The sequence below is a fragment of the Pimephales promelas genome, chromosome 16, assembly GCF_988280905.1.
Source record: "Pimephales promelas chromosome 16, fPimPro1.hap1.1, whole genome shotgun sequence".
Classification (NCBI taxonomy): Eukaryota; Metazoa; Chordata; class Actinopteri; order Cypriniformes; family Leuciscidae; genus Pimephales; species Pimephales promelas.
Window position 1 is genome coordinate 15,186,468 of NC_142784.1, and position 17,556 is coordinate 15,204,023.

The 17,556-nt window shown below is 39.3% G+C and overlaps 2 protein-coding genes across 2 annotated transcripts; both read left to right on the forward strand.

Moving 5' to 3' along the window:
- Positions 1–130: 130 nt before the first annotated feature.
- On the forward strand, positions 131–7,246 carry LOC120478460 (GTPase IMAP family member 8). The gene is made up of 5 exons (XM_039670363.2): positions 131–455; positions 1,589–2,260; positions 4,720–5,424; positions 5,506–6,162; positions 6,241–7,246. The coding sequence occupies exons 1-5, from the start codon at positions 425–427 to the stop codon at positions 6,384–6,386; spliced, it is 2,211 nt and encodes a 736-aa protein (XP_039526297.2). The 5' UTR covers positions 131–424; the 3' UTR covers positions 6,387–7,246.
- A 2,342-nt stretch (positions 7,247–9,588) lies between these two features.
- LOC120478634 (NLR family CARD domain-containing protein 3) lies at positions 9,589–17,027 on the forward strand. Its single transcript, XM_089121064.1, has 10 exons — positions 9,589–9,769; positions 12,339–12,431; positions 12,607–12,720; positions 12,815–12,928; positions 13,085–14,869; positions 15,318–15,491; positions 15,670–15,843; positions 16,022–16,195; positions 16,314–16,483; positions 16,649–17,027. Exons 2-10 carry the CDS (start codon positions 12,343–12,345, stop codon positions 16,669–16,671), a joined length of 2,817 nt encoding a protein of 938 aa, XP_088977190.1. The 5' UTR covers positions 9,589–9,769; positions 12,339–12,342; the 3' UTR covers positions 16,672–17,027.
- The last annotated feature ends 529 nt before the right edge of the window (positions 17,028–17,556 follow it).

Sequence of the window (17,556 nt, forward strand, 5' to 3'; positions counted from 1 at the left end):
CTTCATTATGCACCTTCATATTGCAAACTGTTATTTATATTATTCTGATTCATTTTCATAATCATAAACGCACTGGTTTGAAGCATAAAAATATATTACCTTCCCTGTTGAAGGTGAATAAATCTTATTTTTTGTATCACCAGTAGTTGATTACATATATTATGGATATATTCTTCTGGAATCAACGCACACTGATCTTTGCCCATCATATAAAATATGGCTCAATAAAACAGCACCAATAAGGGAGCAAAGTTCTGCTGTTCTCTGTAAACAAGTTCAGTGCAACGCACACCAGGTCTCTGACAATGCTTGTAGTATTAACTGTATATAGCTGCAGTTAATGCATTATTTTAAAGGACTGGAGCTAATATTTACCTGTTAATTAAGAATTTTGGAACCCGAGAAGAGGAATTTGAGTGTCGTCATGAATCGAAGCAGTTCACATAGCTCCTCAGGTGAGTGTGACACATTTTTATTATTGCACAATTTGATCTAACTGTTTTAGTCACATTTAATTAATCAAACTTTGCTCTAGAAATTATGGCTGTCCGCTTATTATTGATTATTGCCTTTAATATTGGAACTATGATTGATGAAATTGATTAATTTGTAGTCTTTTTAAAAAAAAATTTTGTAGCTGTAGGTTACACGTCCAAAACGCGTTGATTATACAGAAAGCTACCAAGAGTGCTCCCTTTATCACATTGTCTGTTTTATCTAAACTTATATAATATTATATACACACAACAGTTCTTATATTCATACTTTGCAGTGACTTGACTACCATGGATGTCTGGCGGGCAACAAACGGGTATTTTCAAGGTTTATATATATATATATATATATATATATATATATATATATATATATATATATAAAATCGAGCAGTAATACTTCCTCCACAAATAACCTAGCTCTACTGTTCTTTTTGAAACCATAGATATCACAAACCTCAAAACAACCTATCACACACTTTTGTTGTTAGCAAAATACGACGTATTTTTAAGCTGCGTTTACACCGCCACTGGCGATAGTGTCAAAGTGCCCAGAAGTCATTCATTTTTCAATGAATTTTGCCACTCTCGCGGCGGCGTTGTGAACGTACAGTTAGCCTCATAACACAAACAGCTGACTAGCTGAACCAGCTGGTGGCGTTGATTGACGAAACTACAGGATAACTGAAATACACAAATAGTTACATGATCATTTACCCTTTGTATTCAAACAAATGTTGAAATTACCTTGAGTGATGGAATGATAAGTGCACAGACGTGTAATGTTATACTGTGAAGGTTGCTTATCTCTTCTGGTTAGAGCAACCAATCGCACAACAACTATCTGGCGTGTCATTTACACGTCGAAACCAACTTTTTTATAAAAACTGGCGACGCCCTGGCAAGGTCCTTAACTAATTTACTGGGTTTCGTTGCTGGAGAATGGTGTTCTTGCCCGCCAGCCAGTACTTGTGACGTCACGTGCAAAGTATGAATAGCATGTGTTGCATGTACTTTATTAGACAGGTATTCTAATAAAGAATATATATATATAGTATATGCTCACATTCTCTACCCTTATTTTCTCTCAACAGAGCTGAGGATTGTCCTTTTTGGTCCAAAAAATGATGAGAAACATTTAGCAGGAAACACTATCCTGGGCAAAAATGAGTTTGACTTGAAGACTTTGCACAGTATGAAAATATCCAGTGAAATAGCTGGTACAAAGATCACTGTGGTTGATACTCCAGGCTGGTGGGGAAATTTACCCTTTGAAGAAAATCCTGAACTGTACAAACAGGAAATTGTCCTGAGTGTGGCTAAATGTCCTCCAGGACCTCATGTCCTGCTCCTGGTTTTAAATGTGGACACACCATTTAAACAAAATGAAAAACACATTCTGTGTGATAACATTAGATGTTTTGGCGAGAAAGTATGGAGGCACACAATGGTGTTGTTCACCTGTACAGATCAGCCTGGAGGTATGACAACCCAACAGTTTATTGAGAATGAAAATGAAACCCTTCAGTGGCTCATTGAGAAATGTGGGAACAGATATCATGAGCTCAATACTAAAAACTGGGGTGATGGATCTCAGGTGACAGAACTGCTTAAGAAAATACAGGAGATGGTGGAAGGAAACATGATAAATGATATCGGCCATTATGAAATTGACAGAGAGACTTTGGAACATGTGAAGGAGAAGAGGAGAGAACAGGAAAAGAGAGCAGAGGAAAGAAGGATGATGAATCTGACAAGAACACGCGGTGAGCTTTTTATATGTATATGTATGTTGCTATTGCGTTTAACCAGAGACAGTTTAAGGGGTGAAAGAGCTTGGCCCAAATGAATGAGCAAGAGTAATTCTAACATTCAAAATGGTACTTATAAGAATAAAGAGTAAATTTTCAGTTAAACGACCAATCAAAACCTCGTTCTGATACAATTCACTTGAGTTTTTAACATTATTTGTACCAAAGAGACTATTTATTTAACCATTGTTCTCATAGTTATTTGCTTATTTGAAATATTATTGTTCAAGCACATAGCAGCTTTATTATTTAGGTAAAGTTGCTATCTGCTTGAACAATAAGAATTTATGTAAGGCTGCTTGAAAAAGTCTCGGTTATGTATGGTAACCCTCGTTCCCTGAGGAGGGAACAGAGACGTCTCGTCGGTGGAGTTTCCAACGAATTGGGATCCCACTAGGGAGACCAACTGCCTTCGAGTGAATTAAAACGAGCCAATGAATATTGGCATGCAGGACTTGCATTCGTTCGGGAACTCCCACGTCTCGTCGGAGGAGTTTCCAACGAATTGGGATCCCTAATAACACGCCATGGTGCTGGCCCCTTCCAGCGGCCAGCTAAGGGGCGACAGAACCTACATGGCTCATGTAGGTTGTCTAAAAACCAGATGGTTGGTGGTTTAATCCCCTGTTCCACCTGACCAAGTGTCGAGGTGTCCATGAGCAAGACATCTAACCCCAGCTGCTCCCGACGAGCTGGATGGCGCCTTGCATGACTGACACCGACGTCGGTGTATGAATGAGTGATTGAATGGGTGAATTTGAGGAAAATGTAAAGTGCTTTGGTGGCCATTGGGTCTATGAAAGCGCTATATAAATGCAGTCCATTTACCATTAGCTTTATGCCAAAGCAGTTTCTTAGTTTTCTTTACGGCGGGAGCTAGCCAGGAAGAATCACACTGCTGTTCCGCAAACCCGCTCAGTGGATTTGGTTAACACTGGGGAAGCGTGCCCAACCTGTAGGAGGGAATGCTGCCGAGCCCCTGCCCACTCAAAGGGAGGCACTGGTATACACGCATGTACTAGCCCGTAGGGTAGTGAAACATATGGCAGCACGATGGGTGGGACCGTACTCAGCAAGGACGAAAGAACGGGTCTATCGAGGGGAAAACACAGTGCTAGCCCAGAGGGTAGCTGGAACGTGGACCACTGTTAAGGCCATCCAGTCTATTAACAACTCCTACGAGAGGTAATAGACCTGGTGCCGGAGGGGTGATGGAGGAACTCAAAAGGTTAGCCGTTTGTTGGGAAATCAACAGAGAAAAAAGCATGTATCCCGCTCATCTCCGATGCAGCGATCGACATCTGATCCTCCCCTGGAGCACCGAATGAAATAGCTGAATTCCACACGAAAGCTGCCAGGCATGCAAAACAGTGAATGTAGCCATAACCTTGATGGCACACGGCACGCTGAGCGCTCAACCCCTCATGAGTAAGGCAAGAAGACGACAGCACGTGGTCATGCTCTCATAAGAGAGCATAAACCACTCACGAACACAGTCTAAACATGTTAGCGATGCGCTAGAGGAGTGAGGGGTCCGAGGAGGTTGTCTCGTCAGACAACGCTTACTTTAATCCAAAGATCACCAATGCTATTAACCAAATTAGCCCTTTTCCGGTGGCCACCAGAAGAGGAAATAGATCAGGGAATAGGCAAAGGGACTTCTCCTCATTTGAGGCACCTGAATTTCGACCGCATATCTAGAGTGCCGAATGACGCGAGCTGGGTGGCTGTGACAACCCACGCTGTCAGCCGGCAGTTTGACGGCACACGGCACGCTGAGCGGCTAAAACCTTTACGAGAAATGGGAGACGAACAATGTGCCGATCTGGTCATGTTCTCATGAGAGAACATAAACCACACACGAATGCAGTCATGCTTAAGCCCAAACACGTGAAACAGTGATCGTGGCCGTCAAATGAGGACAGGAAACGAATGCATCCAAAAACACACGGGTGAAACGTCATCATAAATCTTCACCCGGACAAGATCTTCACCCGTGTAGCTCTTTTCACAGAAAACCCTCTCTTATTGTGCTGAAGCACACAGGGATGAATGTGAAGAACACAGTGGGGAAACTGCAAGCCTGCTTTGCGCACTCAACCGAATACCAGCTGTGACAAAAAAAGGCAGATAGCGTGAAGCAGCAGCTGGTACTCCCTATTGTTCTCCCTAGCTTGATTCCAATTCGTTGGAAACTCCTTCGACGAGACGTAGGTCTTCCTGAACGAAAAGGAACATTATATGGCCATCTACTGACTTAACTTTAAGGGACTTTGACCTCATTAATGTTTACTTATAGCCTACTCCATTTATGACACAATGTTCCTTCTCGTCAGAGAGGTCTTCATATTAACTTTGGTTATACAGAATGCTGACCTACAGTACCATTTTAAAAGATTTTTGTCTGCCAACAGGAAATAAACATCCCCTCTCGGAGATGAGGATTGTGCTACTGGGTTATAATGGATCTGGGAAAAGTTCAGCAGGAAACACCATCCTGGGAAAATCTGCATTTGATTGCAAAAGATCACTTACATCTGCAGTAGGAGAAGGAGATGTTGCTGGATTTCCCATTACTGTGGTTGACACTCCAGGCCGAAGAAGAAATTACCACTCAAAATACACCCCTAAACTTTATAAAGATGAGGTTGTATTGAGTTCATCTCACTGTCCTCCAGGACCTCACGTCTTTCTCCTGGTCATACGAGTGGATGTTTCTTTCACTGAAGTGTACAAAAAGGCAGTAGAAGAACATGTTGCCTATCTTGGTCTAGATGTCTGGGATCACATGATTGTTCTTTTTACCTTTGGTGACTGGTTGAGAGACACAAGCATTGAGCTGTTCATTGAGAGTGAAGGAGAAGCTCTGCAGTCGATAATTGACAAATGTGGGAACCGGTATCATGTCTTCAACAACAGGAACAAAGATGATGGTAATCAAGTGACTGAGCTGTTTGAAAAGATAAAAGAGATGACAACAGGAAACAGACAAAGCTGTTTTAAGATAAAAAATACCAATTTACAAGAAGTAAAAAACAGAAGGCTGCAAGTAGTTGAAAGAGCAAAACAATTAAAGGCAGAAGTGCAAAAAAGAAATGAACAGAGACATTCAGCATCAGGTGAGTAAACAGTGAAAACATGGTTTTAAACAAGTAATTGAGAATATTCATGGTTTGTCATCTGTCTTTGTCTTTGTCTAGGAGAACTTTTGGAAATGAGGCTGGTGTTGTTCGGACCACACTATTCTGGCAAGAGTTCAACAGGAAACACAATTTTGGGAAGGAAAGCATTTGACCGAATAATAGAAGAGAATTTAAAAGAAAATGGGGAAGTTGAAGGAAGGAATCTCACTGTGGTTTACACACCAGGTTTTGAGAAAGATTACCTTATTGGAAAGAGACTTGAGGACATTAAACTCAACATCTTGAGAGCTGTAGCAGAACAGTCTTCAGGAATACATGCTTTCATTGTAGTCCTATGTGTTGAGTCTTCCTTTGCGGAGGAAGAGAAGAGCGCACTAGAGAAAATCATGGAGCCTCTCTTTGAAAGAATCTGGAATCACACGCTGGTTGTGTTCGCTGTTGGAGATGAACTAGTAGACATAGAGTTATTCATTGCAAGTGAAGGTGACGCTCTCCAGTGGCTCATTGAGAAATGTGGGAACAGGTATCATGTTCTCAATACTAAAAACTGGGGTGACGGATCTCAGGTCACAGAACTGCTGGAGAAGATTGAGGAGATGGTGGCAGAAAACAGAGGAAGTCTTTATGAAATGGACAGAGAAACTTTAGAGAGAGTTGAAAGGACAGTTGCTGTACCCATTAAAACAGCACGGAGCATGGATATTCCAGTAAATAGTAAGTTGTTCTTTATTTAGTTGCATATTGTGCAATATTTAAAGGGATTGTCTCATTTATTAATTTCTTTCCTTGCAGTTGCCGAATGCAGTCCTTCCTCGGGGTTCAGTTCAGCATATATGTCCCACAGATCGCAAGAAGCACCTGAAGAGAGGCATTTCAAGTCAAGTTCAAAAAGGAGTTCTGGAGTGGAGTCTCTTGACTCTATTCCTGAGTTTGATTAGTTGCTTTTCCACTGTCGAGTCAGGGCCAACACCGTGCCAGGCCAAAATCAAGTTGCGTTTCTGATGTTGGTCCAGAAGCCCAGAAGCACTACCCTACAACCCAATAGGTCTCTGAATGTGTTTCAACTTGTCTATCAGCGAACTGTGACGGAATGTCAGTGAAAGTAAGGATGCACACAATTTGAATGATTATTCAGTTCTGAAGATAGTATCATTTCAGTTCATATACTTTTTTTTGTTTGTTTAATTGTAGCATGCCTCTCACCTTCTAGGTCGTTCGCTAATTGCTTGGAAATTTAGTTTTGACACCATTTCTTGTGCATTTTTAAAATATGTTGTTTGTTTTATATGTTAATACTTACACAAATTTTCAGTAACATGTATTTTGTATTTAATGAAAAATTAGAAATCTTCTCATTTTTTGAATATCAATTTAATTTGGTATTGGAGCATGTTGATTCATTTGTGTCTGGGAATCTATTCGATTTTAATCAACACATGGTTTTTTGACTGTTGAAAGATACAAGGTTCATTAAACTAGCAGTTAAGTCAGGAAACAATGGGTGCCACTGTCTGATTGGTTAAAGTCCAAAAACGTAGGCGGCTGAGCTGACTTGTTGCCTACTCGCTATTCAGTATTCCATACATTACTCCACTAATATAGTCCACTTGAAGAAGTTAATGAAAACGAGCGAGTGAATTCGGACACTGAGTGCGCCGGAAGGGCTGCCGATTTTGCATAGTTTGTGCTTGCTGTTTATAATAATAATTTGAAACAGCAAACTGGAGGCTCCAGTAGTATGATATTATGCTGGACCAGCGTGCAAGCATTAGAAAATTGGGTAACACTTTAGAATACGGTTCCTTCATTAATGAATAACTACACAAGAACTAATGAGTAACACAATATTAACAATCTAGTAACTATTATTAACTAACAAGAAACTCTGATTAACGAACTAGTAAGTAATAGCACACAGACGAAAGTGGTAGTTCACTATTAAGTAATCAAGAACTACTATTTTTTTAATACTTCCCAGAGAACTACTGAAAAAGTTTATTAACAATCTAGTAACTACTATTAACTAAAATAAATTCTTATTAACGAATTAGTAAGTAATAGCTCACAGATGAAAGTGTTACTAGATACTTCTGTGGGAATTACTAATTATTTGGATTCGTATTATAAAGTGAAGATCATTGGAACTAACTAATAATTACTCAAGTGTTACTAAAGACATTTTCTAAAAGTATACTAAAGTTCACCAAAAATCTCAAACCTTTGCACAAATCATGACTAGATCATGTAGTAACACTTGAGTAATTACTAGTTAGTTCCAATGATCTTCACTTTATAATACGGATCCAAATAATTAGTAAGTAATACCTCACAGATGAAAGTGTTACTAGATACTTCTGTGGGAATTACTAATTATTTGGATCCGTATTATAAAGTGAAGATCACTGGAACTAACTAGTAATTACTCAAGTGTTACTACATGATCTAGTCATGATTTGTGCAACCGTTTGAGATTTTTGGTGAACTTTAGTATACTTTTAGAAAATGTCTTTAGTAACACTTGAGTAATTATTAGTTAGTTCCAATGATCTTCACTTTATAATACGAATCCAAATAATTAGTAATTCCCACAGAAGTATCTAGTAACACTTTCATCTGTGAGCTATTACTTACTAATTCGTTAATAAGAATTTTGTTCAGTTAATAGTAGTTACTAGATTGTTAATAAACTTTTTCAGTAGTTCTCTGGGAAGTATTAAAAAAATAGTAGTTCTTGATTACTTAATAGTGAACTACCACTTTCGTCTGTGCGCTATTACTTACTAGTTCATTAATCAGAGTTTCGTGTTAGTTAATAATAGTTACTAGATTGTTAACATTGTGTTACTCATTAGTTCTTGTGTAGTTATTCATTAACGAAGGAACCGTATTCTAAAGTGTTACCGAAAATTGATGGATGATTTGATTCAGCTGTAGGCACCATCTCCAATGACACTCTAAAAAATGCTGGGTTGTTTCACCCAAATTTGGGTCAAATATGTACAAACCCAAATGTTGGGTAATTTGCCATTTGCCAGTTGTGTAGCCTATGTTGGCTACTTGCCTATTTATTCACTTGTTATTTTCTTGGGCTTGTAGCTATGTAAGCACTTGCATTGTAACTCTAAAAACTGTACATTTGAGAATATTCAGTTGTTTCTGCACTTTCACTTTTTTACACACTTTTGGTTTATCATATGCATCTAGATTTGCAGTTAAGATTGTAACGCTATTTTTGCAGGGTTAACTTGTCCACAGTTTTCTCTTAACTACAGTAGTACTCATCAAAAGACATTTAACAAAAAAAGGAGGAAAATCTTGTTTACTGACAGCACACCCAGATCTGTTATCTTTCTGCTTTTTATAATTGTGCTTGATGTTATAGGGAGAAATATAAATGTTATCCAGATTGCAAAAGGCCTCATCCTGCTCTATTACTAGTACTAAATGTATTAATTTAGCTGTAAAAACCTGTTGGACTAGATATCTGAATCTTTTGCTTTCTGTATGCCTAACCAAATTCCAACAATAATGTCTTTGTTCAGTTGCTGAGATGTTTCTTTTTCTTTTTCAAATTCAGCTGTGTAAGGGCTCCATCACTGTAAAAAAATACCGCAGCTTGTATTTTTTATTTTATTTTTTTGTCAAAATCCAATAAATGGAAAATAATATAAGGATAGTCTAAAATGTCTAAAATAGTCTAAAATGTGGTAAATTAAAAATTTGTTCAGCAAATTATGTCTAGTCACACAGTGGAGCCATCAGTATTCAAATATGGCAATAGCTTCTTTTCACAGTAGTATGCTGGTAAACTGCACCCTATTAATCAAAATACATTATACACCAAATAGATTTGGAGTGGACTAAAAGCATTAAAATGTGCTATTTACCCTAATGGTTTGTTAAAACTGTAAGCTACGTTTGTGGTCTGTGAATGCTGTTATTATTTATTTTAATAAATACAAAAAAGTAAGACCTCTTTTCCTTTCTGATTCTTTATGTTCTTCTGAACTTTTCAGAAAGGCGTCTTTAATTGAGATAGATAGATGTAGGTTAGGGGTAGGGCTGACGAACCGGTTAAGTCATGATGACGACACTTATCTGCAATCCAGTGCACAGGTATGATTACTTCAGTCTTGCACTTGGGATAGTGAGAGTCTCGTTGTCTCCCTCATCAATTTTGGATTTTAGGCCTATACTTTTGACAAATGAACATGTTTCTTGATGTTGTTTCACCACAACATTATAACCCAACCTGAACTGTACTGACGCCGGTGTGCTGGACCGACAAACAACTGAGGCGAGCGAGATTCCCCTGACACAGGTGAGTGAGCAACTGTCACGATCATACAAACATTCTGTACAGCCTGAGGACAGGACAGATTTAGTGGTGTAGGGGGTCCCCGCTTGTTGGAGGGCCCCGTGATAGTGCCGATGGATGATCATAGATGCGATGCGCTGATACGAAGTTGATGATGTTCAGCATCAGCAATCGGCCTCTACAAGAGGATTTGACATTTCCAATTAATTAATTAAATTATTATTATTACTACTAGGCTACTACTTTACTTTTATTATTTAATTAATATTACGATTAATTTAGCCTCGCAATAATTGTTTATCCTAACCGATGAGCTGCGAGAAAATAAAAGATTAGTTTATAGGCCTAGTACCAGGGACGGACTGGGACTAAAAAAACGCAGAAATTAATCTTAGCTACTGTACAATTAATAATACCAAATCTAAATGAAATAAGGCTATGTCACTTAAGAGCATGAACTGAGTCATCATTGAAATCCAGGGATCTTCTTCTGAGTTTGAGATAGTATTGAAGACGCTGTATTCTATGCTGTGAGAAGTCATCTGCATCTCTTCATCTCCTGAGTGCTGATTCAGCGTAATAGTGGAAGGATTGGTTATTGGGTGAGTGCTGGCCTTAATGCACTGAGAGTGATAGTGGATATGCAGTGCCCGAATTGAAGTGTCACACAGTATTGGACTTGACGTGAAGTTGCAGTGTATGGATGTATATGTATATTTAACTGCCAGTATTTCCCCAGTTCTTATTCTTGCCCAGTGTTTGCTGAACCAAACTCTCAGCGTTGAATGTGCATGCTCGCTCCGGCTGCAGGTTTCCCCGTTCGATACTGAAGAGAAGTGTGCTTGCCCTGTAGAACTTGTTCTGTCTATTTAAATAGAAGATTCTTCTACCTGCTGCCTTTTTGTGTGATGCCTGTCTGAAGGAGGGACACACCCTAGCCTCAGCGCTGTCTGCTTAGAGCAACATAACCCAGCCGTAAGCCCGATTCTCCAATCTTACAGATTAATGTTTCTGCACCTGTTTCAAATGCTGCTGTCTATTTAAGTAGATGATTCTTCTGCCACTGCCTTCGTGTGTGATGCCGGTCTGAAGGAGGGACACACCCTAGCCTCAGTGCTGTTTGCTTAGAGCAACACCACCCATCCGTAAGCCTGATTCGCCATCTTACAGAGGAATGTGCCTGCACCTGTAAAAATTGCTTGTCTGTTTTAATAGATGATTCTTCTGCTCCCGCCTTCTTGTGGGATGTCTGCCTGAAGCAGAGGCCCGCCCTGGCCACATCGTGTCAGCCCAGCCACCCGCTCCAGCCGTAAGTCCTTGCCCCATTGCAAAGAGAAGTGAGCCTGTAAAATTGCTTCTGTCTCTGGATTAGAGGATACCTCTGCTTCCGACTGGAGCCGCCAAGAGAGAAGGATACCCGGAAGGCCTCATAACCGCTGCCCAGCGACGCTATGGGAGTGTATTCTGCCCTGAGGAGACATACGTACCCGGCTGGCCGTGAGTCCGCCTCCTGGTCCTCACAGTCCCCGTGCCGACCACCTACTGAACAGTTGACGGCCTGGGTACGTACTGACCCGTCTACCCAGCTATTCTCCAGTGAGGCCCCGCTGCCATCCGAGACTCACCTGTCCTCGGAGAGGGAAACTTACTTGCCACTCACCTGTCCAGTTGAAGAATTCCCTCCTGGTCCGCGGTCCTGGTCCATCCGGATATCTGCCGCATTTATTACGCCCGAGAAGGTCTACTTACCATGATGCTTACCTGCTTGGTGGACTGTCGGTCGAATCCCTCCCCCTCCATGGCTGCCAGTGGCACGGGACTGTGCGGTGAACCCCCCTGGTTTCCTCCTTCCTGTGGAGAGATACGAGATCCACATCAAGACATTTAAATCCCGTTTTTATTCAATAATGATTGTTACTTTTAAAATTCTACTTGTCTGTCTGGTCTCTAGTACGCTCCTCAAGGTGGTCCTGGGTTTGAGGGGTGGGTGCAGTCTGGCTTGGCCCCTCCCTGACCTGTGAAATGTATTTCTTAAAACTTGCTAGTGACTACTTTGTTACAAGTGCTTGTTTTATTTGATAGTAAGTCTTCGTGGTGACTTCTCAATGTAACCTGTAACGCTTCATTAGGTACTAATATAATAATATATTTCTTATCTCACCAGTTACAAAAGCTATTTTAGTTTTTATGTAATGTCAAAATGGCAACTGGAACTGCATCAGTTTACTGCACAGTGGTGCTATTAAAACGTGATGTGATTTTTAAGTAATTGAATGCAGTTCAGTTTACTAAAGTGGCACAGATCTATCTACTAGATAATAAATACAATAAAGATAAATATATCATGCATGGTATGACTTTCTGTAGTAATGGATGGGGGGGGGGGGGTCATGTGATGTTAGTTATTCTTGTTCACTAAGATTTACTAAGATTTATAGAATAAGTAAATGAATTCAGTTAAGTCTTGAACACAAGTCTGTATTACGATGAAATGTGCTTCCAGTATAAACCTTGAAATAAATATTGTCAAGATGACCGTTTTGAAAGGAACATTTTATTGGTTTGGTTACAGATCAATGGAGCCAGAGAGACCAGGTTCACCAAAGCCAAGCTGTGGGTCCCCAAAGAAATCCCGGTCAATCAAACGTAAAACATGTTTTTGCAGGTACAACAGAAATGCTTTAGAAAATCTGTAAATGTAAAGACAGACGAGGTCAGTTTTGAGATGGAGGCACTATTGAACAATGCTTTATTTATCAATAAAGCCTGATCTGAATAAAATAACATTTCATGATAAAATCAGTTCTGAACAAAATGATCATTCTTTTGTTTTGTTAAAGTTCAATGCAGGTTGAGGAAACAGACTCACCAGCTCCCAGCTGTCTGTCCATGAAGAGTGGCCAGTCAATAGAGCATCCAGTGTTCTTTAAGGATAGAGACACCTCTGTACACAGGTATGTTTAAAAATAAAGATGGAAAACATTTGAGACATTTATAAAATGTAAACCCTGAATTTTAAAGTTTTGTCTGTGTTGTAATTACTCATAGTAATGACTGTCTACGTGCTGAAGTCTGTAAAGTTCTCCAGTCACATGTGAAAAAACGGCGTCAGAGTTTGGATAGAACAAACCCAACACTACATGAGATCAGTACAGAGTGCAGGTATTTACACGTGGAAATAAATTGAAGCCACTGGGAGGAAAAAGTTCAAATAAACATTAATAAGTTTTGCAACATTTACTCTTATAAAGTATGTTATATTTGGGCGTGTGCCAATCTCCGCTTGCTAATTTGTGTATTTTCCAATGTGTGTTGTAGATTTGACTGTCCACAAGCTGAAGTCCACAACAAACTCAAATCAGACTTGAGGACAAAGTTTCAGTGTTTCTATGAGGGACTAGAGAAGCAAGGGACCCCAACACCCCTCAATGAGATTTACACTGAGCTCTACATCACAGAATATGGAGGTGGAGAGATCAATAATGAACATGAGATCAGATGGATTGAAAAAGCTTCCAGGAAAGCCACAATGGAGGACACCCCAATCAACTGCAATGACATCTTCAAACCCTTACCTGGACAAAACCAACCCATCAGAGCTGTGCTGACCAAAGGAGTTGCTGGCATTGGAAAAACAGTCTCTGTGCAGAAGTTCATTCTAGACTGGGCTGAAGGGAAAGAGAATCAGGACGTCTTCCTCATTTTTCCACTTCCTTTCAGAGAGCTCAATTTGAAAAAGGACAAACTCAGTCTTTCAGATCTTCTCCATGTTTTTTTCCCTGAAACTATGAAAATGGACATTTTCAGTGATAAATATAAAGTGTTGTTCATCTTTGATGGTTTGGACGAGTGCCGTTTTCACTTAGATTTTCACAGTAATGAGAATCTACGTGATGCAACCAAAGAGACAACAGTGGACGTGCTGCTGACGAACCTCATTTTGGGAAATCTGCTTCCCTCGGCTCTCATCTGGATCACCTCCAGACCAGCAGCATCTGATCTCATCCCCTCTGAGTGTGTTGGTCGAGTGACAGAGGTACGAGGCTTCAATGACCCACAGAAGGAGGAATACTTCAGGAAGAGAATCACTGATCAGAGTCTGGCCAATAAAATCATCTCACACTTGAAGTTATCGAGGAGCCTCTACATCATGTGCCACATCCCAGTGTTCTGCTGGATCTCAGCCACTGTTCTAGAGAAGATGATGAGTGGAGCAGAGAGTGGAGAGATTCCCAAGACTCTCACGCAAATGTACACACACTTCCTGATCCTTCAGACCAACATCAAACGTGAGAAAGACTTTGAGAAGAAATTGACAGATGAAGACATGATCCTAAAACTAGGGAAACTGGCTTTTCAAGAGCTTATGAAAGGCAATGTGATCTTCTATGAAGAAGATCTGAGAGAGTGTGGCATTGACGTGACAGAAGCATCAGTGTACTCAGGATTGTGCACTCAGATCTTCAGAGAGGAGTTTAGTGTGTGTCAGAGGAAAGTCTACTGCTTTGTTCACCTCAGCACGCAGGAACATCTGGCTGCTCTTTATGTGTTTTCATGCAGTTTGAAACATGTAGATGTTCTTAGTGAATACCAGGGCTTAAATATTCAGTCCTCAGCATGCTTCACAGTATATGAGAGGGCTGTGGAACTGGCTTTGCAAAGTGAGAATGGCCATCTTGACCTCTTCCTTCGCTTCCTTCTGGGTCTCTCGTTAGAGTCCAATCAAACTCTTTTTAAGGGCCTACTGACACAAAGAGGAGGAATGTCTCACAACACAGAGGACATTATCCAGTATGTCAAGAAGAAGATTAGAGACAATCTTTCTCCTGAGAAATCCACCAATTTGTTTCACTGTCTGAATGAACTGGGTGACCATACTCTGGAAAAGGAAATCCAAGACTATCTCAGCACTGGGATGATAAGAGATGCCAAACTGTCTCCAGCACAGTGGTCAGCACTTGTTTTTGTGTTGCTTACGTCAGAGCAGCTGGGAGTGTTTAAATTAAAGGAATACATCAGGGATGAGATCAACCAAAGAAATATCACACAGGATCAAGTTCTCCACAATCTTCTGCCTGTGGTTGAAGCATCCAGATCAGCTGAGTAAGTGAACAGCTCTTTCCCATGATCACCACAATAAGAAAGTCTGCTTTTTTTTGTTAAGAATATGTGTTTATAGAGCTTCTGAATCCAACAGTCTCATGAAAGTGTGTATATACAACAAATGTCATTTGTTGTGCCATTTATATACCAAAAATGGATTTGATTGATATAGTTATAAGCATATACTTCGGTTATACTTATCTAAAACCATTTTTATTTTATTTTTTAATTACATTTTAAATGTATATTTTAAATATAAATGTTCAGATCATACACTCAGATCTTTTGGTCTGGATGTGTTTATACAGATGTTATATTTCCTGGTGTCATTAAAGTGCACTGATATTTTATTTAAAAGCTGTCAAAGTATTTTTTTCTATAAATTATTTAGCACATGAAAATACATAAAATATGTGAAAACATAAAGGCGATCTTATTTTATTTCCAGTCTTGGCTGTTGTAGTCTCTCAGAGAATTGCTGTGCTGATCTGGCTTCAGCTCTCCGCTCAGAATCATCATGTTTGAGAGAACTGAACTTAAACTTCAATCCTCTGCAGAGTTCAGGTGTGAAGTTACTTTCTGCTGGACTGAGAAGTCCTCACTGCAAATTGGAAACAGTGGGGTAAGACTTTTTTTAGACTTAAAATATTTAAACTTTGACAAACGACGAATGCACACACAGTTTAAAATGTTTGTCAGAAGTTCAGACTTGAAGTTTTATTTGTATTTTATTTCAATAGTGTATCATGCGCTGTATTCCTAAAATTAAGCAAACAGAATTGTTTGTTATTTGTCCGCAGGTTGTGGCGGTGTGGTATCACACATGAAGGTTGTGCCGCTCTGGCTTTTTCCCTGAATTCAAACCCTTCACATCTGAGAAAGCTGGATCTGTCTGAAAATGACCTAGGAGATCAAGGCATGAAGCTATTCTCTGATGCACTAAAAAATCCCCAGTGTAAATTGGAGACACTGAAGTAAGTTCTTCAAGACCCACAGATAATAAAAAAGTAAATAAAATGGTTTGATGTGTTGAATTTAATTAGTCCAGTTAAGAAGCTAGTGGTATTGTATTAGTTAGTAACATGTACTAGTTTCTTAATGAACTAATCAAATGTAAATAATTTAAAGAATGTCCCATTGTTCTTTCTGCAGGTTGAGAATGTGTCACTTGTCAGATGAAGGATGTGCAGCTCTGACTTCAGCTCTGAGATCAAACCCCTCACACCTGAGAGAGTTGGATCTGTCTGGGAATGAAATTGGAGATGAAGGAGTACAATTTCTCTCTGATGAACTCTGCAATCCTCAATTTAAACTGGAGACATTGTGGTAAGATCAGTATTTAGGATTTGTTATCCTACTAAGGAAAAAGTATATAATAAAGTCGAGTGCGTATATTGAAGTATCTGTGTGTTCTAAAATGAGTGTGTAATTGTTCTGTCTGAAGGCTAGTGGATTGTGATATAACAGATGAAGGTTGTGCTGCTCTGGCTTCAGCTCTAAGATCAAATCCCTCACACATGAAAGAGATGGATATGACTAAAAATAATCTCACAGACATGGGCACTAATCTGCTCACTGCTATAAAGTTCAATCCACACTATAAACTGAAATACAGTGAGTTTGAATTGTTTTTTTGTTGTTGTTTTTTTTTTTAATGCAATTAATTAACTAAAAGACACATGTTGCTTTTAACACTTTGAAAATAATATTTTCAACATACAGAAGAATTACATTTTATGTGAAATTAATGTAATTTTTTATTTTATTTTTTTTTTAAAGCTGCATTTGAAGAGTCCAGCTAAGAACTGACGGATGGGCCGCTTAGTGGATTTGTTGCTGCTGTACCAGTGACTGATACACAGTGTTTAAATTCCTCATTCATTTTTACAATGTACATAGTCGCTTCATTTTGATGGTTCTTTTGATTTAAACTCTGTCTAACACATTTCGATGGTGATGGATGTTTCAGATTCTCTCCAGCAGATGGCCACATTCATTATGAAAACGCGCATGAACGTTTTCTATGCACTTTCTGTGGGGGACAGCCTCTATCTGGTGAACATGACCAAGTACAATGAGTTATGTCAAGTTTAGGCTCAAAGGGTTTGTTCACCCAAAAATGAAAATTCTGTCAGTATTTACTCACCCTCACGTTGTTTCAAACCTCTATGTGTTTATTTGTTCTGCTATACACAAAGGAAGATATTTGGAAGAATGTTTTAATCAAACAGATCTCATTCCCCATTGACTACCATAGTAGGAAAAAATACATACTAGTCAATGGGGAATGAGATCTGTTTGATTAAAACATTCTTCCAAATATATTCCTTTGTGTTCAGCAGAACAAATAAACACTACTGTAAAGGTTTGGAACAACATGAGGGTGAGAAAATACTGACAGAATTGTCATTTTTGGGTGAACTAACCCTTTAAATAAGGGTTATGTGCTTCTACACCAGTGTTCTTAGCCTTTCATTTCCTTCTGATTTTAGGGAGAATTAATGGGTTAGGTGTAGAGGTATTGGAAGGGTTAGGTTAAGGACTATGTTTACATACAGGGATGATATTCCAGGACTATGGGGTGAGAATTGTTGCATTATTCCAAATAAATAGATTATGATCCACAAATAAATGTAAATAGTTTCACAAAAAAATATAAAACTCAAAAATAAATAAAATGAGATTTG